The 22,749-nt window shown below is 43.8% G+C and overlaps 1 protein-coding gene across 1 annotated transcript in view; it reads left to right on the top strand.

Annotated features, from left to right (window-relative positions):
• rnf31 (ring finger protein 31) overlaps positions 1 to 22,749 on the top strand; it is a 58,970-nt gene that overhangs the window by 26,143 nt on the left and 10,078 nt on the right. Inside the window, exons 8-20 of the mRNA XM_076078899.1 lie at positions 1,067 to 1,200; positions 1,670 to 1,842; positions 4,566 to 4,799; positions 4,894 to 5,079; positions 5,153 to 5,311; positions 5,404 to 5,589; positions 8,119 to 8,325; positions 8,414 to 8,587; positions 12,444 to 12,542; positions 13,181 to 13,270; positions 13,521 to 13,635; positions 16,176 to 16,288; positions 22,278 to 22,388. Coding sequence (XP_075935014.1) covers positions 1,067 to 1,200; positions 1,670 to 1,842; positions 4,566 to 4,799; positions 4,894 to 5,079; positions 5,153 to 5,311; positions 5,404 to 5,589; positions 8,119 to 8,325; positions 8,414 to 8,587; positions 12,444 to 12,542; positions 13,181 to 13,270; positions 13,521 to 13,635; positions 16,176 to 16,288; positions 22,278 to 22,388 — 1,981 coding nt within the window. The remainder of the gene's footprint in view (positions 1 to 1,066; positions 1,201 to 1,669; positions 1,843 to 4,565; positions 4,800 to 4,893; positions 5,080 to 5,152; positions 5,312 to 5,403; positions 5,590 to 8,118; positions 8,326 to 8,413; positions 8,588 to 12,443; positions 12,543 to 13,180; positions 13,271 to 13,520; positions 13,636 to 16,175; positions 16,289 to 22,277; positions 22,389 to 22,749) is intronic.

The raw sequence follows: 22,749 nt of genomic DNA, 5'->3' as shown, positions 1-22,749 counted from the left end.
AATGAAATGCAAATTGCTGATTTACATTTTCATCTGAATTATGGTTGGCTAACCGAGCTGCCAAACAAGCTCAACCAATCAAATGATGTGGGTTACAGACAGGAGCGGTGTTTCCATTCAATTGACCCTTTTTCTAAGCCCCGTCCCCTGCTGCTACTCCATCAAGCTGTCAGAGCTACCATGGAGCCCACACTGTCACTACCTGCACTCACTGAATACATATATAAAGTGATTCAGAGAGAAGCAAACGTATGGGTCAATAATATGCATTTGAAGGAGAATCCAGGATGTCTAAGTGATTCAGCAGTGAAGACATGTTAAAAAGATAAAGATAGAAGCTATAGCTACATGTCACAGTGTAAACGTGAACCACCACATCACCTGGAGATCCAGACAGACGACAATGAAATAAAGGAACAACTGTTCCTCTTTATTCACTGTTACAATCATTAAATAACATTCAGTATATGTTTAGTAGCTAGCATAGCATAGAAGTGCTAACATTAGTTTATGATATGCTAACATACTTTGCTAATGCTAGATCCACAGCTTTTTAAGGTAGAAATGTAAAGTTTTAGAACTTTACGTATATCTCTTTCCAACCTCTCCGGGTAACGAGTATCACTATCACACGTTGAACCATGACGAGCTCCAAATCCACTAAACCAGCCTGAAGATGAAGAACATCTGAAACCACTGATGAGAGTCTCTGGAGCAGAGCTGAGTTATCTGACCCTGTTCAGAGCTGGCAGTCTGCATTCGGGACTTTCGAAGGGTCAATTGTTTAAATTTAAGTGAACTTGTGAAATGCCACAAAAAAGGACCTCAATCAAGCGCTGTTGAGGAAGTCATTTAAAATATGTGAATGGAAACACGGCTAGTCAGGAATATGGTTGATGTTAAAGCTGATCACAGCAAAGTCTAACAGTGTAAGTCAAAGTGTTGGAACTGAGTGCTTGTATGACTGATAAGTGTGTGAACAGAACCGATGTGTATGGATATGCAGTATAATTAGTCCATGCAAACTGACACAGCAGTATAACTGTCCCCTCTTCCCCTGTTTCAGTTCTTCCACCTGGCGTTGCCTCCACTGCACCAAAGTCAACTCCATCCAGGATGTGCTCTGTGAGGAGTGTGAGCGGCCTCGCCTGGAGCTGATCAGCTGTAAAGCAGATGAATCTCAGCCTGCCACCATTACTGGTCTGTGCTGTCTCATGGTGCATCCCACAGCTATCCCAACCAGTCCAGTATCCAAACCCACCTCCTTATTCTACTGCACTCTAGTTGCATCAGTACCATGGAAACTGCGATAAAATCAAATAAATACAACTAATACTAGATTAAGTGAGTTGTGTATATATATATATATTTATACAGTCTATTGACTTTGAAATGCTACATCTTTGCCAGCAACCGGTACATTTTTTTCCTGCTCTTTTTTAACTGCCTGTATATGTTTGTGCATACCGGCCTGTTAAAGGAGACTATCATTTGAATACCAGCTGTTATTTTTGAATTTAAACTTCATCTTTAATCTCTTTTAACCTTTTATTGTCACTTGACAATGGCCAAAAAATTGCCACCACAGCCAAGGTACTTTTAAGTTGAGGACGTGATTGAACTGAGTGAGGTTTGTGTGTGTGTGTGTGTGTTAATGTGTTCTTCTCAGAGTGGCAGTGTAAGAGCTGCACCATGGTGAACGCAGCCAGCAGTATTCTGTGCAAAGTGTGTGAAAGACCTCGTTTGGCCACACGACCTCCAGTGACCCCGTCACACCCACCCATCACCCCCCCCAGACCACCAGCACCAGTACTGGGCATGCCCGGTGACCCTGACAGCCAGGTTAGTTCACTGTTTGTGTGTGTAATAGTCATCGAGCTTGGTCTTAGTCAGGATATGACTTCTAAATAGTATCTCTATTTTTATATTGTTTTATGTTCATAATTGTTTGATTTAACCCTTTAATGCGTATGATCATACCGGCGGGATCATTCTAGTAAATGAATCTGAGTTTAGATGGAGCCTTTATGACATTTTCATATTCAACATGATGCTGATGTGCTGATATAGTCTGGCACTCTGAGGTGGTCTGCTAATACTTTGGAGCAAAATTGGTTTGTGGAAACAGGAAGTTTCTCAAAGACACTCTGAGGTGGTGAACTGACATTTTAAAGTCAGATTGGACTATGGAAATCTATTCTTTATTAATAACTAATGATTCACACAATTCAAATTTTTCGCTGAAATACAGTTGTTTATTTTTAGTTGTATTTATTTATTTATTATTGAATGCATCTGAAATTGCCTATCATGTTCAGTGGAAGGTGTCTTTTATTTGTAAGTCTCTTTTTTGAAGCGCTCTGATCTGCGATGCCTCGTATACACACTAACTCACGTACTGCAAAGCAACGCGAGGGCTAGTTTGTCGAATCTTCCATCTCTGTTCCCGACCTCAACACGTAGATACTCGCTTTGGCGCTCCACTTCTTGTGTTCTCTTCAAGGTCATTTCATGTTAAAAAAAACACAGGCCTCATACGTCATACACCCATATGCGCAGGAGAGCAGTCTGGATGGATGGGGGGCCACTACTACAACTTGTACCCCATTTTTGCGTTATTTAGTCATTTACTACATCCAACTCAGAAGAAGCCGCAATACATTGAGTCTGTTTGATTTGACCCTAGAGGCTAGCAGTAGCATCACCATGAAGTTTACATTCATGGTTTAGCATGCCTCGTCAATTATTGGACAGATTGCCTAATTTGGTAAACACATTCATGTTCCTCTCCAGATAAATTGTAATAACTCTGACAGAACCTCTTACGTGTCAACATGTCCAATACTTTGGTTTAGTACCTCAGTTCTGTACGTTTAGTGCAGATTAGCAACTGTTAGCATGCGAACACACAAGACTAAGATGGTCGACATAGTAAACATTATACATTATACACCTGCTGAACACTGAACATTGCCATTGTGAGAAAGTTAGCATTTAGCTTAGCACAGCTGCACAGAGCTGCTAGCATAGCTATAGACATTCAGTGTTGTTATCAAATCATGTGTGTCTCAATCCAATCAAGTAAACATTTAGAGGTAAATTCAGTCTATCAGTGGCATTATACCTTGACCGGTTTTGTGTTTTACATTGAGTTTTCCTCCCCAGACAAGTCAGACGAGTCCATAGTGTTGATATTTGGTGCCTGCGTTTTGAATTTCTCACTTACTGCAAGCATGAAAACAAAATGTCAGGGCAGCTAGTGGCACAAGAGACTGTCTCCCAAAGCCACATTACATACATCCAGTGGCTGTCAAAATGTCAGCTTTTATTGTTCCTTTAAATCAGAGTGGATTAATTAGGCTTTTCTTTTACATATAATTAACAGGAGAACAATCTTAAATGTCATTGTGAAAACCATTTAATCTGTACTACCCACAATTACACCATAATATAAAGCCTGCATACATTGCAGCAAGGGAAATTCAAGAAAGTCATAATATCTTATTTTTGAGATGATTAAATCATATTTCTTCTTATCCAAGAAGGTAAATGGACTTGCATTTATATCGCACCTTTCTAGTCTTCTGACCCCTCTAAGCTCTGTACACTACATATCTACACTCACCCATTCACACCCATTCATACACTGATGGAAGAGGCTGCCATGCAAGGTGCCACCTGGTTCAGTGTCTTGCTCAAGGACACTTCAAAATGCGTTCAAAATGTGCAGTTAACACGAAAAGATTTTCCGTATACTGAGTGCCTCTCTCTCTGTGTCTCTATGGCTCTCTCTGTGTCTCTTTGCCTCTCTGTGTCTCTTTGTCTCTCTCTGTGTCTCTATGGCTCTCTCTGTGTCTCTTTGCCTCTCTGTGTCTCTTTGTCTCTCTCTGCATCTCTCTGTGTCTCCATGCCTCTCTGTGTCTCTTTGTCTCTCTGCATCTCTCTGTGTCTCTATGGCTCTCTGTGTGTCTCTCTGCCTCTCTGTGTCTCTTTGTGTCTTTTTGCCTCCCTCCACGTCTCTTTGTGTCTCTCTGTCTCTCTCTGTGTCTCTCTCCGGGTCTTTCTCCCTCTCCGTGTCTCTCTACATCTCTGTGTCTCTCTGCCTCTGTCTCTGTCTACCTCTCTCCGTGTCTCCCTGTGTCTCTTTGTCTCTCTCTGCGTCTCCCTGTCTCTCTGCGTCTCTCTGTCTCTCTCTTTGCCTCTCTCCGTGTCTCTCTACCTCTCTCTGCCTCTCTGTGTCTCTCTGCCTCTGTCTCTGTCTACCTCTCTCCGTGTCTCCCTGTGTCTCTTTGTCTCTCTCTGCGTCTCCCTGTCTCTCTGCGTCTCTCTGCCTCTCTCTTTGCCTCTCTCCGTGTCTCTCTACCTCTCTCTGCCTCTCTGCGTCTCTCTGCCTCTCTCTGCGTCTCTTTGTGTCTCTCCATCTCTGTCTGTGTCTCTCTGTGTCTCTCCATCTCTCTCCGTCTCTCTCTGTGTCTCTCTGTGTCTCTCTGCCTCTGTCTGTGTCTCTTTGCCTCTCTCTGCATCTCTTTGTGTCTCTCCGTGTCTCCCTGCGTCTCCCTGCCCAGTGGGTGTGTCAGTTCTGCACCTATCTGAACTACTCTCCTGCTACGGTGTGTGAGATGTGTGACCTGGCTCGTCCGGAGCCCGCCCCCCTGCCCGCGAAGCTCCGTCCTCCCTCTCCGGTCAGACGGGTCCCCGCGCTGACGATCAAACCCAAAGAGCCCGCCCCCGAAGACCTGGACTCCTGGAGGCAGAGGCTGATGAAGGAGGAGGGACTGAAGCTCATTCAGCTGATCAGAGCAAGTCAACTTCATCACCTGTCAATCAACCTCGGATCTAGAATACAAGTAATGTCTGCATTCTACTGCGTCTGTCCTTTTCTCTCTGTGTTAGGATGGGGAGAAGAAAGGAGTGAGTCCAGAGGAGGTGTACACAAGCAGGACAGTAGCAGGGGACAGCAGCATCCTGCCGTGCAAGTGGTTAAAGACGGAGCTTCCTCTGCTGTTAGACCTGATCAGGACGTCGGTGGCAACCTCTCCCCTTCAGTCTGCCTGTGACCAGAACACAGCAGAGCGCACAGTCAGTATGATTCTCTCTGTACAATTGAAGGCTTTATGTTCCTCTGTTAGCGATTGACCTTCCTCTAACACAGAGCAGGTCGTGTGAAGCTCCTGCTGAGGATGCCGGGAAAGAGGCGGAACCTGTGAATGCAGTCCAGCTGTCCAGAGCGGAGGCCAAGCAGGCCTGGCTGACAGCAGGGGGCGACACCGAGCGAGCTGCCAGTCAAGCTCTGAGAGACAGACTAGCCAAGGTCTCCGCGACAATTACAGTTTCACGACAACATTCGGTCGGTCTCCCTTTACTTCGAGAGATGGTGTGATGTTTTTATTCCGTACCGCTCAGGTGAAGGAGCTGTGTGCGCTGGGCTTCAGCGACGAGGCTCGCTGCCATGAGGTCTTGAGGCAGAGCGGCGGTGAGGTGAGAGGGGCTCTGGCCCTGCTGCAGCGACCACTCCTGGAGCCCTTCCACAAGCACATTTGGAGTGACAAGCCCGAGCCTCCCGTGGACATCCATCACCCTGACAAACAGGTGCAGGCATATTCATCAGGCCTGGGTCCAGTCCCGTTAATCTTCTGTACTCCAAACCCTCTCGGCTGGATTGAAGAGCATGATTGCCAAAATTACACCTTTTTTCCAAGCAAGAAGCTGTGAAAACCGACATTATTGTCAGATTTCCATCTTTCCGATGGTACACATCATGTATGATGATCGCTTGCTTCAGAAAAGGCAGCCAAAATCTAGCTTAAAATTGTGATATTTCATCTAAAACATTTTATTCTACATGTCTCATTTAAAATCTGGCCTTAAATAAATCGTTAACTCAAACCAGATATTAATTCTGCACTCCTCAGTGCAACTAGGAAGCCATGATTGAGTCGGCTAAGACCTACAGTCCCATGACAAAAGCTCTGTAAAGCTTGAACTGCTGGCTGCTGAACACATGCGTTGAGGAGCTGACAGGAGAGGCTGTTAGGAGAGGAACATGTTGATGGGAATGGAGGCTCTATGTGCTATGTACATTGAACTAACATTAGTAACACTTGTGGGGGAATAGATTCCATTGATTTCCCATTTTTTAAGAAATTCAACTTTTTTATGATGTATGCTAATATAACAGCCTTAATCTGCACAAACAACATTTCTGAGTTCTCTCTGCTTCTAGACATGATTGTGCTGTTTCCATAGAGGTGCAGGACTTATATGCTGCAGGCAAATATAATATTTGCAATTGCAATTCAAGGCCACAGAGAGTGAAATGTGAAAAAAAGCTGATAACGCATTACAATTTCTAAAAATGACTAGACCTATGTTATATATTTTGTTGAGTTGTGTACTTACACTATCCCAAATTCCATTCCATTCCCCAAACCGCTTATCCTATTCAGGGTCGCGGGGCGCTGGAGCCGATCCCAGCTGACATTGGGCGAAGGCAGGGTACCCTGGACAGGTCTCCAGTTGATCGCAGGGCACATGTAGAGACAGACAAACATGCACGCTCACATTCACACATACGGGCAATTTCGAGTCTCCAAATAACCTAAGCTGCATGTTTTTGGACTGTGAGAGGAAGCCGGAGAACCCGGAGGGAACCCACGCTGCCACGGGGAGAACGTGCAAACTCCTACCCAAATGTTTCCAACAATCTTCAAACCCAGAGAAATATGTCATCTTTACTTTAAAAGGCCATTTTACTAACATTAGCATTAGCAAGTGATAATGTTTGCAGGTTTCGGAGCACTCGTTCATCGAATGCTTCCCTTAACATGAGTATAATACAGGACAAGACTTGAAAACACTGTGGATAGATTATTTTTGATGACTTTAAAATACTAACTCAGAGGATTTGCATTGATTTGAGGATTTAACATAATTAATAGGTGTTGAAATCAGACTCAAGCTCCGGATGATAAAATGAAATCAAGGTAACAGTACGTTTCACTTGGTGGCCAATCCATGGTGTCAAATCCCCTTTGAGCAGGCGCCAGCGTAGTGGCTGCCTGCCAGACTTAAGCCACATTTCTACAATACACTTTTTAGACCGTGGTCATTTTTATGCCTCCAAGCCGGCAAAAGTCGTGGCCAGTGACTTTTTGTCGAGCGACGCAGTGCGACGCTAACTTCCGGGATGGCCTGCAAAAAAATGTCTTTCCTGCAGCGGTCCTGTCTATCTATCTGCCTGTATGTATGTGTGTGTCCTACGTGTGTAGGCTTGGGTATTGCTGGGGACCCAAGGACTGGCAGTGTCAAAGTTGGTGCAATTTGACAAAATATTAGCAAGCTAAACATGCGTCTTGTGCTCTGTGTAGCAGCGGGGGCGGGTCTTCGGGGCTCTGCGGACAAATCAGTCAGGCGGCGGGTCATTGACCACAGTTAACTTTTGCTGCTGGATGCATATACTACCATAACAACCTTACTCTTTTTCTGCAATCGTGCCACAAGGAGGGAAAGTATTTGAAGTCCTTGTTAATGCCAAAGGTGTCACTGTAGAGCTATGTTTGTATGAAAGTACAACACGCTGCAGAGGAGAAAGCAAGTTAGCCATGCTTTATCATGCCAAGTTCATCCATGCTTATGTATGATTATTCAGTCATCCACCTGAAAGTCCCAGTGAAACGGAAGTCAGAGCGTCCTGAGCTCCAGTGCTCACAGTGAAATGGAATATTTGAGTGTTCTAGAGGCATTTAAATCAAATCCTGTGCATTTGATTGGGCTGCTGAAAAGTGGGCGGGCTTAGAGTTTAGAGCGATAAGGAGATGCAGATGAACACCGCCTCCCTCCATGCCGACCGAGCTCGCCGCTGACCTGCCAGCAAAACTCCGCTGGTCGGGAAAATGCAGGGAAAATGTATTTATTAAACATTAATGTTGCACTGTGTCTGTGACATGGGTGAAACTGTTCACTAACACGGTCAACCCTAACAACTTTATGATAATATGTCAATGTTGTGTTCTCAGCATCTTCTGCTGCCCCAAGTGGTCATGGCTGGGATAGCTGATTGGATTTGTGAAGTCTGGCCTCGCTGTAGTACCCTACATAATTCCACTACGTGTCTTCCAGCGCATATGTCGGAGGTTACTCGCGGTGTACGATCTCCCCAGCTGGGGTCGCTGTGAGCTGGCACTGTCGCTGCTCCTGGAGCACAGCGCCCCCTACTCACTGGAGGACGTGGTGCAGGCTGTGCGAGAGTCCCACGACAGGGAGTTCATCAAGCGAGTGCTGGCTAAAGAGTGTCCCATCTGCCTCTCCATCTTCCCCCACAGCAAGGTACTGAGACGGCAACAAAAAAATCTTTGTATGAGTTCTACAGCGGTGAAGCATGTCTGAAGTCATGCCCCCCCCCCCTCTCTTTCAGATGCAGTCTCTGACGTCGTGTCAGTGCTCCGTGTGCTGTGGTTGCTTCCAGCAGCACTTCACCATCGCTGTTCGGGACAAACACATCAGAGACATGGTGTGTCCGGTCTGCTGGGAGCCTGACATCAATGACCCTGAACACCTCAACAGCTACTTCTCCACCCTGGACATCCAGGTAGGGTGGCAGACCAACCAAGGATTGTATGAGGGAGGATAAGATACAGACTACTGGTGCCTGGTCACGCCAGAAAGTGGCACGACAAAATTCTGTTTTCTTGTGTGCTATTTGCACATGTGATTTTTTGCTCACGTGCAAACATTTGGTGAAAAATCTTCCCCATTCCATGTAAATGAGCCTCCTTGCAAAAACAGTCCAATTCACAAAGATTAATAGCCACATGCAGTCAGTGAAATGATCAGCTTCAGAAAGTAACTGAAGAGCATTTATACTGACAGAAAAATATATTAAATCCCACATCAATGTTCTCATTCACGTTTAAAGTCCTTGCCTGACGTTTGGAGGAATGCCTCTGCTCCTCGTCGGTCAGGACTTGTAGCTCTCCATCTGCAAATGTCATTTTTCTTTTTCTCTCTCTATTGTTCTGCCTGCATTCTTGGCGCAAATGCAACATTCTTATTTTGCCACATGAATAATTGCACTCAGCTGCAAACCCTTATGTTTGTGCTGTGATATTATTAACCCTCATGTCTTTATGTTTGTGCTGTGATATTATTAACCCTCATGTCTTTATGTTTGTGCTGTGATATTATTAACCCTCATGTCTTTATGTTTGTGCTGTGATATTATTAACCCTCATGTCTTTAGTGAATCAGACATTGACACGGGGCAGATAGTGGTTGCAAGTAATGCCCAATTCCTGTTTCTATCATTGGCCGCAATTCCACTCGTGATTAGTCGTCGTTATTTTTTTTTTTTTCAGGAGCAGCAAATGCTTTGCACAGTACATCAAACTGTATTATTCCTACATATAGATAAGGAAGAAATACAAGAGATTTAAAAAAGCAGAATAGTTCAAAATAGAAGCAGCAGTTGGCGAGATATCCTCACTGTCATTCCCACGGTTTAGAGCTGGGCTATTCAATTAAAGTTCAGCCAGGTCATGTTGGAGAGAATTCCCTCATGCAAAGGTTGGGAACATCACAATAATGTCTAACTTGCGCTATGATTTAGTCCCATATTAAAGTAGCCAACAGTTGTATTAACATCTGTATGTAGTCAACAACTTCCTTTCAAATCAAATAAAGAAAGTTCAATTAAATCATATCTCATCATATCTCAACAATATTCATTGTCAGATTTCAAGTTGAACTGGATGAATTCTAAATAATACATACTTTAATAATAAATAAATGCTTTTCTCTCACTTCAAGTAAAATAAGGGCTGGATTAAAGAATAAATTACACAACAGAAAGCTTATAAAAAATGTGCTTCATTTTAGAAACATTTATTTCAGCTTTAAATTCAGTTCATTCAGGTGTGAAGTGATGTCAACCAAGAAACCCACATTATATTATTCTCATCTTCTAAAAAGAGAAATGAGTGTTCATGGACTTTATCTGTGGTTATTAAACCACTTGTTTCAGCTCTATTCTCTCTGTTAACATCATTGTTGGACAGTGAATTCATGCCTTAGGATTCTGATCATATTGGGCTCTTAGGTTTATTTTCTGTGTCTTCATTTAGATGTGAGTGGGAACGTTTGCTCAAAAGAGTTGTGCTTTGTCTCGTAGTGTCGCTTCATATTACTGCTTTTATTACTCGTCACGGTCTCTGAACATATGAGACACACTGGTTATGAACTGCCAATGGGAATAATGAACCTATAAGAGTCTGTTCATTAATGGTTAAAGACTCTGGTCTCTCTGACCACTTTTCTCTTTTTGGTGAACGTCATGTGAAATAACTTCACTGACTCACCTATTATTCTCCAACTACTCAATCTCTCTCCCTGTCTCCACCGTGTGACAGGGAGATAGAGTGTGTGTAAATCTCACTTGAGTCGGGATGTTTATCAGGAGAAAAAGTCTTCAATAGTACAGAGTGAGTCGTATAATACCGAATACTGAAACAAGAAACATTGAGGAAAGAAGTCTGTCTTTAAAGTATTTAATGTCTGGCCAGAGAAGGCTTTCATCGTATTGCAGACTGCAGCGCAGACTGCAGCATCATTGTGTGAGCTGAAAAGAGTAACCTAAAAAAAAAATCTCCAGCAATTGCAGCATTTCCTGTTCAAGAGAATTTAATTTAATTTTTTTAAATGTATTATACTATATTGATCCCTTTAAGGGGGAAATTTGTCTCTGCATTTGAGGGAGCAGTGGGCTGCCAATGACAGTTCAGTGTATTGCTCAGGTACACTTTGACACGTGACCCATCCCAGTCCCAGTCAAGGATCGAACCGTTGACCTTCCGGTTGCCAGACAACCCTCTTAACCCAGTGAGCCACGGTCACCCCTAACAACATGTTATGCATCTCTCCATCCTTATTATCAGAGTTTATCAGGATCCTCTGTGTTTCTGAAGTCAGTGCATTGAGTCTGAGTGAGCTGCTAGTCAGACATGTCCTTCACACCATTCCTGGGCCTCGTACCAGAACACATGTGGAATCTCCCCCTTTAACTCTGATTGTGTGGGAGACAGAGAAACAGAGACAGCAGCAGTATTTGCTCACTATACCATTATACATAACTTCTCCACTTCTCTAAACCATACTTCCTCTAACCTTTCATCGAATCCACCTAACACATGTGAAGTAAATCAGCCTGCATGTGACATTCTGAACATTTTTACCTCTAATAGTTAACGTGGCTTGTGGTAACTTTCTAAAAGTGTGAGTGATGTTTGTCTAGTTTCTAATGTGTGTATTAAATGTACAAATTTGTCATCTAAAGAATCTAAAGTTAACTCACCCTCTGTGTTACAACACAATCATATCTCACATATATAGTTTCATTAGTGAGTAAGGCACATAAACTAAGTCACAGTAGAAATGTACTAGCAGAGGGAAAACTCTCCATCACAGAATACACTTATTTGATTGGCTGAGTAGCATCACGTGATGTGATTTACAACGCATGTAATTGGTCGGTGTGTTTCCTGAACTGCTGAACGAAGGCTGGAAACACTGCGCCGGTTAAAATAGAAGCCTTCCGTCAAAATGTAATAATTCTCACTTATCTATTGGTTTTAGGTCCAGGGTTCAGACCGCGCTCCGCCTACTAGTGAACCCTGGTTTAGAGCATTAATATAGCAGCAACTATTTTACCTTTATGTTCCGTTTGTAACTACGTTATTACGTAACTATCTTAATGCATAACTACGTGAATATGTAACTACGTCAGTACATAACCACGTCAGTACGTGACCACGTTACTTACTATGTAACAAACACTTATTACAACCCTACAATGATCTTTTCTAACAAACCCATAACTTTTACTCACAAAACCTGGTGTTGAACGAGGTGAACCCTAACCCTTGTTAAGTTATTTATAAGCTGCATACGTAACCACGTCACGCACTATGTAACCTTAACATAACCAAGTGGTTTCCTTACCGAAACCTAACCAAGTGGTTTCCTTACCTAAACATAACCAAGTGGTTTCCTTACCTAAACATAACCAAGTGGTTTCCTTACCTTAACATGACCAAGTGGTTTCCTTACCGAAACCTAACCAAGTGGTTTCCTTACCGAAACATAACCAAGTGGTTTCCTTACCTTAACATGACCAAGTAGTTTTGTTTCACAACTTAAACCATGTGTTAAAAACTGCCACCGTGACCATTTCACAACGTTAAATACAACTGTCTTATATGTCACTTTGGGAGTCACTGGCAGACGACCTATTCTGTTGTTCAGGTATGAGGACGTGTTTGATTTTCATGAGTAACATCGGTGGAGTGTCCCTTTAAAATATCAGCCCATCTACAAATACATTTCTATGCTGACTGGGTCCCTGCTACCTCTCAGGGATTCATCTCTAGGTTGTATTGTATTATGTTCTTCAGCTGCGTGAGTGTCTGGAGCCAGAAGTCTATGAACTGTTCCATAAGAAGCTGACAGAGCAGGCTCTAATCAAGGACCCCAAGTTCCTCTGGTGCTGTCATGTAAGTACACAGTGAGTCGCTCTTAGATTTGTCAACAAAAAGTCACATTTTTAGACTTTGAAAGCTTCGATAACATTCAAATCTCTATTTTCATGGCGGTGCTATGACCAGCACAAGCACTGCTCAAACAGATTGGTATTTTATACCTATTATAGTATTTCAATATAACATTTCCTAACCAGTAGATGTGTCTGAACTGGCGTCAAAATGTTATGTTTAATGTAGTTAAAGCAGCAATGTCAGTAAATCAGATGACGTGACAAGGTTAAGTGGGACCCGAAGTAGATTCAGTGACACTGTACATGTTTGTTATTTCACCAGTGTGCAATCAGTTTAGTAAAGTGCATATTTATATTAAAATAATTAGCTTTTATTGTAAGAATGTTTATCTAACACATTTCCTCTATTGTTTTAAATCACCACAACTCAACTAAATACCGGGACCAATTACCCAGGCATGAACTTAATGACTTAAAAGATGATATTTAGTATATTCTCTATAGTCATTGTTTGCAAATTTAATGTAGTTAACGACAACAGTTAAAACAATGTTTTCTCAAAGCAAGTGTATTCATATTAGATCATTCTTCTTTCTCCTGTGTCCTCTTGTATCCTCTCCTCTTGTTTCCTCTCCTCAGTGTTCATATGGGTTCATCTATGATGGAGACCAGCTTAAAGTCACCTGTTTTCAGTGTCGTAACAGTTTCTGTGCTCAGTGTAAGAAGCCTGTAAGTATAATGTGTCTCTCTTTCTCTTCTGTCTGTATCTGATATAAAATAATATAAAAGATATCACTAACCAAAAAATCGACTGAACTGCCCGGAATATGTTTTTAGTTTTGTTACAATGTTCAACACAGTGGACCAATTTAAAACTAACGTAATATTGACTTCTCTTTAAAGCTTTGATTTCACCAGGAGGAGGATAGTTGGTGACCGTGGGAATTGGTGTAAATGCATGTCTCTGTATCGTCTGCAGTGGGAGTCTCAGCATACAGGTCTGTCCTGTGAACAGTACCAGTCCTGGAAGAGAGAGAATGATCCGCAGTATCAGAGACAGGGCCTGGCTGGATACCTCAGAGACAACGGCATCAGTAAGCACACACATCTCTGGAGGAATATTTTTTATCTAGCAGCGGATATGCTGCTCTATTTTAGCAAGGGGTGCACTTTTTAATAGATATGTGATCCATGTAAAACAAAATAGCATGTAGTAGACACTATTATTTACTCTAACCACCTCTCATTGAGTCAATGTGCAGGGTTTGTACAATGCCTTGAAAGTTGAAACATTTTTTTATTTTAACAGTTATATTAGGATTATGCTTGAGGTCAGATATACTCCTTGAAAACCGCTTGATGCTTCAGCATAATCTGGTGTTTCATGTTCACTCATATAAACCAGAAATCTTTTATTTTTGAAATCAAACAATCCCGTCTGCAGACGCGCAGCGGATCCGAACCCTAAATGAGAAAGTAAAAGAACTGAATGAGTTTCAATGAGCACTAACATTCTCTAATGTAAATATTCTTCTGGGATAATCTGATCATTTTGTTCATTTGATCATTTCTGTTTGAACAGATACAGATATTGCTTTACTTTAAGGCAAATACACAAAGCGTTTTTTTAAATGATTTCAAGGCTATGTGTTCTTTGACCCATTAAAGATACAAACAAGATGAAGTTATATTCTTGTGTTCACTCGTCATTAGATTAGAAATTAGAAGTCCTCTGTTGACCCTTATTTTGTAAATTACCATTCGTTAATGGTGCAGTGTGTAGGATTTATCTGACATGATCATCATCGGTCCCACATCCCTCATTAAAACCAGTCACAACTTCTCCTCACCATCGACAACTCCACTCTGTCTCCCTCCCCACACATCCGCAACCTCGGAGTCATGTTTGACAGCAACCTCTCCTTTGAACACCACGTCAAACAAATCACCAGAACTGCCTTTTTCCACTTAAAAAACATGGCCCGTCTCCGCCCATCACTCTCCTTATCTGCTGCTGAAACTTTGGTCCACACCTTCATCACCTCCAGAATCGACTACTGCAACAGTATTCTTCATGGCACAGCATCCAAAATCCTAAATAAACTCCAGTACAGCCAGAACTCTGCTGCTCGCCTGCTCACCCACTCCCGTGATCACATCACCCTGTTCTCCAGAATCTCCACTGGCTCCCCATCCAACAACGAATCCAATACAAAGTCCTTCTCCTCACTCATGAAGCCCTCCATCATCAGGCCCCCTCCTACCTCACCGACCTGCTCCACCACCACACTCCATCCCTTCGGCTCCGCTCCTCTGATGCCTCCTGTCCCTTCCACTCAGGACCAAGTACCGGACATGGACAGAGCCTTCTCCATAGCTGCCCCCTCCCTCTGGAACTCCCTCCCCAAACACACTCGAGACTGCACTGACCTCTCCATGTTCAAATCACAAATCAAAACCCACCTAATCAGAACTGCTTTTAATGTGTGACCGATATTATGTGTTTTATGTTTTTAGTGTTTAGCTTTTTATGATGATTTTAATGTTTGTAAAGTGTCTTTGAGGATTTTTAAAAGCGCTCAATAAATAAAAGGTATTATTATTATTATCTAGCGGTCAGGTGGCAGATTGCAACCAACTGAAACTTCTACCATTTGCCAAGTGTGTAGGAGGAGAGCCTAGAGCGAGTGTTTAGTTTGTCCATTCTGGGCTACTGTAGAAACATGGCGGCCGGCCCAATGAAGAGGACCCACTCTGTAGATATAAACGGCTCTTTCTACGATTCTTATTTTTAGGTAATTATACACTAAACAACATACTAACATACTTATTAATATCATATTCCATTCATGCCAACAGATCCCCCTAAATGTTACACACTGTACCTTTTCAATAGAAATGTTCAAAGCATCCCGTCAAATTGTCAATGTACATCGATTGCTGTGAGTATAAATGTATTCTTTATTTTTCGCAATTGCATTCATAGTAACACTTAAGATGTGATGATAAAGGTTTTGAGAATGTTTGGTTTAGGTGACTTGAAAGTGCTCGACTTTGACTCTTGAAAAGCCGTGCGAACCCTGAATACAGTTTGTAAGCGTTTGCTTCATAGAGGGCGGGTCAGGTGAGGCTAAACAGATGGCGGTCAGGTGACATGTACTGGTAACTCCTCCCTTTGATCAATGCCTGGCTCAGTTTTGGTAGTGAGGCAGCTGGCCCTCAATTTCACCTTCACACAGGAGTCACAGTGGTTCATATCACAGCCCAGTTTAGTCAGTAAAAGAAAGAACTTCAACTTTTCATCCCATAATCATTACTTTTTATTTTATAAGTTAGATCTTTTCATCTCATAATATGACTTTTTATCTCATAATTGTGACTTTTTATCTCATAATTATGATTTACCATGCATGGGGATATTTTTATTACCAAGGCTAGGTTTTCCTCTTATTTTGTTTTACTAGCGGACATGGGCTTCCGTAGTTTAAATATTCATTCGGTGAATAAATAATCTGCTTATTGTACACTAGTTTTCCTCGATGTGCTGACACTGCCTCCCTCCTCTCTCTGTTTTCCCTCTTCCTCTTTCTCACCATTCACATCCTGGCTGTCGCTCCTCCACTCCTCCCTTCAGCCTGTCCTAACTGTCGCTTTCAGTACGCGCTGTCCAAAGGAGGCTGCATGCATTTCTGCTGCTCACAGTGTCGTTACCAGTTCTGCAGTGGCTGCAACAACCCGTTCCACACTGTAAGTCGGACTCATACTGCAGTCCTGTTTCACGTTTTCGTACTGTAATTATCAACATAGTGATGGAGAAAGAATTGTGATTTATTAGATGTAATGGTGGTTCACATAGCACTGTTTATTACTACCCAGTACGTATTATTAACGCTTAAATTGTGTGTTTCAGTCAATTAATCATCAGAATAAGCAAATGCCTAAATCACCCCATACAGAGGCCGTTATCCCAATTAGTGTGACTAACACATTTCTGCCTGCAGGGATTATCATAAAATATCAAAAATAATTCATGAATGAATTAAGTCTCAAATAATAGTCAATTCCAAAACAGATATCTACGGAAACCCAGAGAGGCAAGTGAGGAAATCAGAAATAAGATTTCCTCAGTCTGACCTCTGCGCTGTTCATGACTTAAAGGCAGGGTTGTGAATCTTCTTCAAAAACATGTTTTGATACTTTAGTTGAAAATCTCATTCACAAACCTGCCATGCTTGATAAAAGTCATGGCTTGATGATGTCTACAAGCCAATTTTCACTCTAAGTCAAAAAGCCACCTACTGGCAAAAGGATATCAGCATTATTTGACAAACAATATCCGATTTACATGACATTCACATGATGTTGTCTCCAGTTGATATAGACCCTATTAGAGCACTTGATGTGGAGCAACATAATGCATGTTCTATTTCATCCTTACTGACCGCCAGAGGCCCTGAGGAGACTCTGAGGCCCGATGCCAGGTGCCCTCGACCCCAACGTCGGGTCAAAGATGAACTGCTATCCAGGGCTTATGACACAGCAGCGCTGTGGACCGTATCGACAACTCCCTCTCCCACCTCATGCTTGCCCTCGCAGCTTCTCTGCAGCAGGCTACTTTCGACGCTTCCGCCTCCAGCCTCAGTGATGCTTCATTGCAGGCGTTTGCGCTCATGTCGAGGGAACTTGGATGTATGATGTCCACCCTGGTCCAGACTCGCCGCCAGGTTTGGCTGGCGCAGTCACCCCTGTCTGAGACATGTAGGAGGACCCTCCGTACTGTCCCAGTGGAACCTGGTGAGCTGTTCGAGTCAGCTGCTATACAGGAGCTTCAGCGAACTGTTGAAGCTAGCCAGACCAGGCAGCAGTTTTCTGGTCTTTGCAGGGACATGCCTACACCCCGCAGACCTAGGGGTCCCACTTTGGCCCCCCAAGGCCGTTTTTTCAGCCTCCAGCTTACCCTAGTAGCCGCCACAGGCCTCGCCGGACCGCTACCCATACAACCCTACCTACGTCCCCCCCAGACAACCTCCGAACTTGGGGACTAACAGTCGCCCCCCGCCCCCCCCCCCCCCCCAAAGCCTCCAAGGCAGGGGGGCCAGGAGATTTCTCCAGGCCGGATTTCGTTTTTTTCTCCCAGCAGCAGATTTCCAAGGGAGAGTGGTTCACGTCTAACGACGCCTATTCCCATGTTCCCATGGTGCATCACCACAGGCAGTTTCTTCATTTCGCCTTTTAAGGCCGCCACTTTCAGTCCAGGGTGCTTCGATTCGGACTCTCCCATCTCCCCATGGGTGTTCACAAGGTGTGTTACTGCTGTCCTTTCCCCCTGCAATCACAGGGCGTGAACATACTGCCGTACTTAGACGACTGGCTGACCTGGGCGCCATCCCGGCTTCAGGCGCCACAGGACACTGCTTGCCTTCTCTCACGTGGCCCGGTGGGGCCTCAAGGTGAACATGGAGAGGAGCTACCTGAGCCCTTCTCAGAGCATAACCTTCATTAGTGTCGCCCCAGCATGTGGACAACAACCCCCACAACCTCTCCCCCTTCCGAGGGGGCAGACGGTTGCCCTACATCCTTTTCTCCGACTATTGGCTAAACTGACAGCTGCCTCAACTGTCGTTCCCTTGGGTTTGCAGATGGCTGAACAGCCTTCACTTGGATGCCAAGTGGCACAGATACAGGGCAATAATAGTATCAAAACAGTGCCTACTCACTCTATCCCCATGGAGGGAGAGTGCATATCTGGCAAACAGTGTCCCCATGGGTTCGGTTCCATTCCGCCGGGAGATTGTCACAACAGATACCTGCCTCTCAAGGCGGGGTGCAGTGTGACAGAACAGGGCTGCTTGGGGACAGTTGTCTGCTGTGTTTTCACATAAACCATCAATGGGGCACCAGATCTGCAGAAGTTACTACGGGGATCACCGTGCCCTTCTGACTTGGGCGGCCCCTCGCCTGACAGCCTGCGGGCAACGTACCCACCAGGAGAACGGAACCAGGTTGTGGTTTTCCTGTTTCGTCACAAGCCTCCACCGGGAGAGTGGCGGCTGCATCCAGACGTGTTGTTGATCCACTGCCCCCACTGGGTCTCCCTGACGGAGAGGACCGGTCCTCTGGGTCAAGATGCCCTGGCTCACACGTGGCCAGAGGATCTTCTTTATGCCTTTCCACCATTCCCTCTGATCTTGCTAACGCTTGTCAGAGTTCTTCACCAACAGGAGGGATCTCCTGTCGCAACTAGAAGGTCAGATTTGGTATCCCAATCCCTGCTGCCTTCAACTATGGGTCTGGCCACGGGAGGGCCCGACCGGATGATGAGTGGCTGCATAGAACCAGTCAGACTGACTATTCTGAATGCCAGCGCGCAATCTACCTGCCTGCAGTACAAAAACAGGTGGAAGCTGTTCTCGGACTGGTGTGCGGCTCAGAACAAGGTCCCAGTACAGTGCCCCGTGCCTGCTGTACTGAGTTTCTACAGTCCCTCCTAGATAAGGGCCGGTCTCCCTCTACCCTTGGAGTGTACGTGGCCGCTATTTCGGGGCAGCATACTAAGTCGACAATGACACAGGAGAGAGCCACAGACTGGTGTCCCTCTTCCTAAAAAAGGGGCTCTGCGGTTGCGTCCCCCGAGTGCCCCGAAGGCCCCTGCATGGGACCTACCCTTGGTACTGGACACCTTATGCTTGTCTCCTTTTGAACCCCTGGCACAGGCGGAGCCGAGATGGCTATCGGCCAAAACATTTTTCTCCTTGCCGTCAATTCAGCTCAACGTGGGGGCGAGCTGCATGCCCTGTCGGGGTACGAGGTGTACGAGGTAGTTACTGTGCTTCCTCGTGACTCTGTTGCTATAAGTCATCCAGTGTTAAGCACTGCCTCTGGCGGTCAGTAAGGATGAAATAGAACGAAAGTTACTAATGTAACTACGGTTCTATGAATCCTGGATGACCGCCAGAGTTCTTGGTCACTCGGAATCCCGTGAACTCGCGAGAAGATTCCATAGGACTGAACTCAGGATGACACCGGAACTTATAGACGACGGGGGTCATCCGAGGTCACAGGTGACTTTGTTGATATAAATATTCGACCTGCGCATGCGCGAGACAGAAGATATCCAGTGTTAAGCACTGCCTCTGGCGATCATCCAGGATTCATAGAACCGTAGTTACATTCGTAACTTTCGTTTGTGTGTGTTCTCTAGCACCACATAGTGGATACAGGAACTAGTCGAATATTTGCACTACATCATTTCCAGTGTCACACAGTCCACGCAGGACAAATATGTTGAACTCTGGGACGCGTTGTCTGATGGTCGAAGACATTCGCGCCCGCGTCTGCCAGCGTCCCGCCAGTTCCCCCGAGACGCGGGAAGTTGCGAGGGCCGCTCATCGCTGCTTGCAGATTTAATTTTATTTTTTTTTCCAAAGCTGCCTTTTTTTGTTCATCTGTGAAAACAGTTGAAATAAAAACTGTGTTGGCAAGTTATGTAACATTACATATTAATCATCATAAGTCAGAGGGTCTCTCCACATTCTCTTTGCAGTCCATCCAAAGAAGACATTTTACCCAAAAAACACAAATGTCAATGTGGTGGCACGAGATGAAGAGTCTGTAGAATTCATCGTCCATGGGATACAACTGTCTGTACAAAATGACATGGCACCCCCTCCAAACGTTTTTAAGATATTTCAGTCTGGACCAAAGGGGTGCACCAGCCGACATTACCAGAGTTGTTGTACCAAATCTTTAGACCTGCACAAATATTTTTACCCACCAGTAATTTAGCCCAACATGAAATTAGTTTCTCTAATTTTTGCACATTTAATTTGAGGCAAAAGATGTTTATGAAAGATGACATGGGGTACACTTGTTAACAATTAAATATATAAGTATTTCAATAACCATCATTTTTATTTTTCTGATTGTGTAATAAATTAGCAAATATCTTTGTATTTTTTACTTAAAAGTATAAGAATAAATTAAAGCTGCAAGCAGCATTGATCGGGCCCTCGCAACTTCACGCACGTCGAGGGTACTGGCAGGACTCTGGGTGAACGTACTGCGAGGGCTGCTTCGTCTAAATTTTGTAGTGGGCGCTATTGAGCCGATTTGCCACTCTGAACCAATAAAATCATATTATATAACTACATTTTGGCCTTTAAATCTGTTCGCCAAGTTTGCTTATGTTTCGAGCATTTCTAGCCTCTCAAAATGACCTTCGCTTTTCACGGCGAAGACTGCATCGCCATGGCAGCGGCATTCCACGAAACATCAAAAGCTTCATGAACTGGCATTATGAACTTCTTATATTTGTGTGGAACTAATTTGATGTTGGTCTGATTTACCTACTAAGAGAAACAAGCCAAAGTATAAAGACTTTAACTTCCTGTTACCAGTAGGTGGCGCTATGACTATGATTCAAAATTGGCCTGCAGATGTCTTCAGGCCTGGAGTCTAATCAAACATGTGAAATCTGGTAAAGATCTGATGATGTGGAGTCGAGTTACATCAGTTTATTTCGTCATGGCGAAGGATCGAAATTCGCCGAGCCGCCACGTCGCCACCCTTCGACAACTTCTTACAATCTTCACAATGAAGCATTATCAAGGTCTTAAGGCTTTTCTGACAAAACTTTAGGGGGATCTGATTAATCTGTGAGGAGCAGGATGTCAAAGTACAAAACTTACAACTTCCTGTCGCCAGATGTGTTCCGGGTCAGGATGTTATGACATATGAGAGATTTGGAGCAGATTAGACAATGTACGGCCGAGTTACAACAACTTCCTGTTTCATGGCGAATGGTGTTTTTTTGACGCCACGCCACGGACACATAGTTGGATAACTTTTTGATCTTTGAGTAACTTTTCACTGCCAAGGTCTCAAGAGCATACTGACCAAATCTGAAGTCGATCGGGTCAAATCTCTGGGAGGAGTTTGTTAAAGTATGACGCCTTGAAACGGTCACAAAACGTCATAAAATTCAAAATGGCCTGTTGGGTTTAGGGCATACTTTTTTGTACGTCCCATCAAGTTACATATACCAACCAAATTTTATACAGCTAGGTGGAACCGAAAGTTGGGGCTACGCTCTAGGTGGCGCTATCGAGTAATTTTGTCCGACCTTAACCCAACGGCCCAATTTCCTTGTTATTTTCACCGATCCTAAATTTTGAAGAATAGACGTGTAGACCAAGCACCTCTTTTTCCCCTTGAAAGACGCAGAATAATAATAATAATAATAATAATAATAAACATTAGAATAACTATAGGTCCTACGCTCGGGCCCTAATAAACATGTGTAATGAGATATAGACACAACGTTATTAAGTTCTTAAAAGTTCAAGACTCAGAGGGAAGTCACATGTTCAGGCTACAAACTGCAAGCTGGTACAAATGATTAGGTTTATTCAGATTTTTTCTTTTGGCTATGTTGTCGGAGTCTCTAAACATTAGTCCTTAATTTAAATACATTTAACATTTGTCTAATCATTACGTTGTGCTGCCATGAATGACAGTGTAACCTACTTAAAGGTCTAAAAGAACGTTGGTGTATTGGGTCTGGAAAGGCGCTTGAAAAATATATTGTTATTAAAAGAAGTGAACTTTTCACAGTTGGTTTAAATGCTTCAAACACATTTGTTGTAAATGCAACTTGAGGTTACCATAGAGATGATTGATCTGACTTCCCTGAACAAGTGACAGGTGTCTCCTCCTCCCTCTCCTGTTGTCCTGTCAGACGTGCGCAGTGGACGAGTGCAGTGTATCTGGATTACATGCCCATCATCCCAGAGACTGCCTCTTCTATCTGAGAGACTGGGAACCTTCCAGACTGCAGGCTTTACTGCAGGTACACACACACACACACACACACACAACAACAACCGAATTGATGGCAGAGAACTCCGCTGCAGGGAGAGTGACAAGTGTCCTAATAGCAAATGTTACTTTACTTGATGTAAACAAACCACGTCAGCTGTGAGCTCCACATCAGCCTAGTGATGTAACCGTTTAAGAGAAGACTGACTTGTGCTTGTTATCTTCTGATTTTTGTACTTTTTTAAACAGCAAAACACATGATTTGTATTGTTTACTAAAAATGACGTACAATATTGCCACCAGCAAGTAGGAAACTTTCAGGTGATCTCCCTCCAGCCAGCTGCCACCTTATTTAGGGGTTCGTATTGATATGAGAAGTTATCGGATAGAGA

Source organism: Anarhichas minor, unplaced genomic scaffold, assembly GCF_050575085.1.
Source record: "Anarhichas minor isolate MPS153535 unplaced genomic scaffold, ASM5057508v1 ptg000006l, whole genome shotgun sequence".
NCBI lineage: Eukaryota > Metazoa > Chordata > Actinopteri > Perciformes > Anarhichadidae > Anarhichas > Anarhichas minor.
Note: the sequence above shows the minus strand (reverse complement) of the source record. Positions and strands in the feature narration are given on the sequence as shown.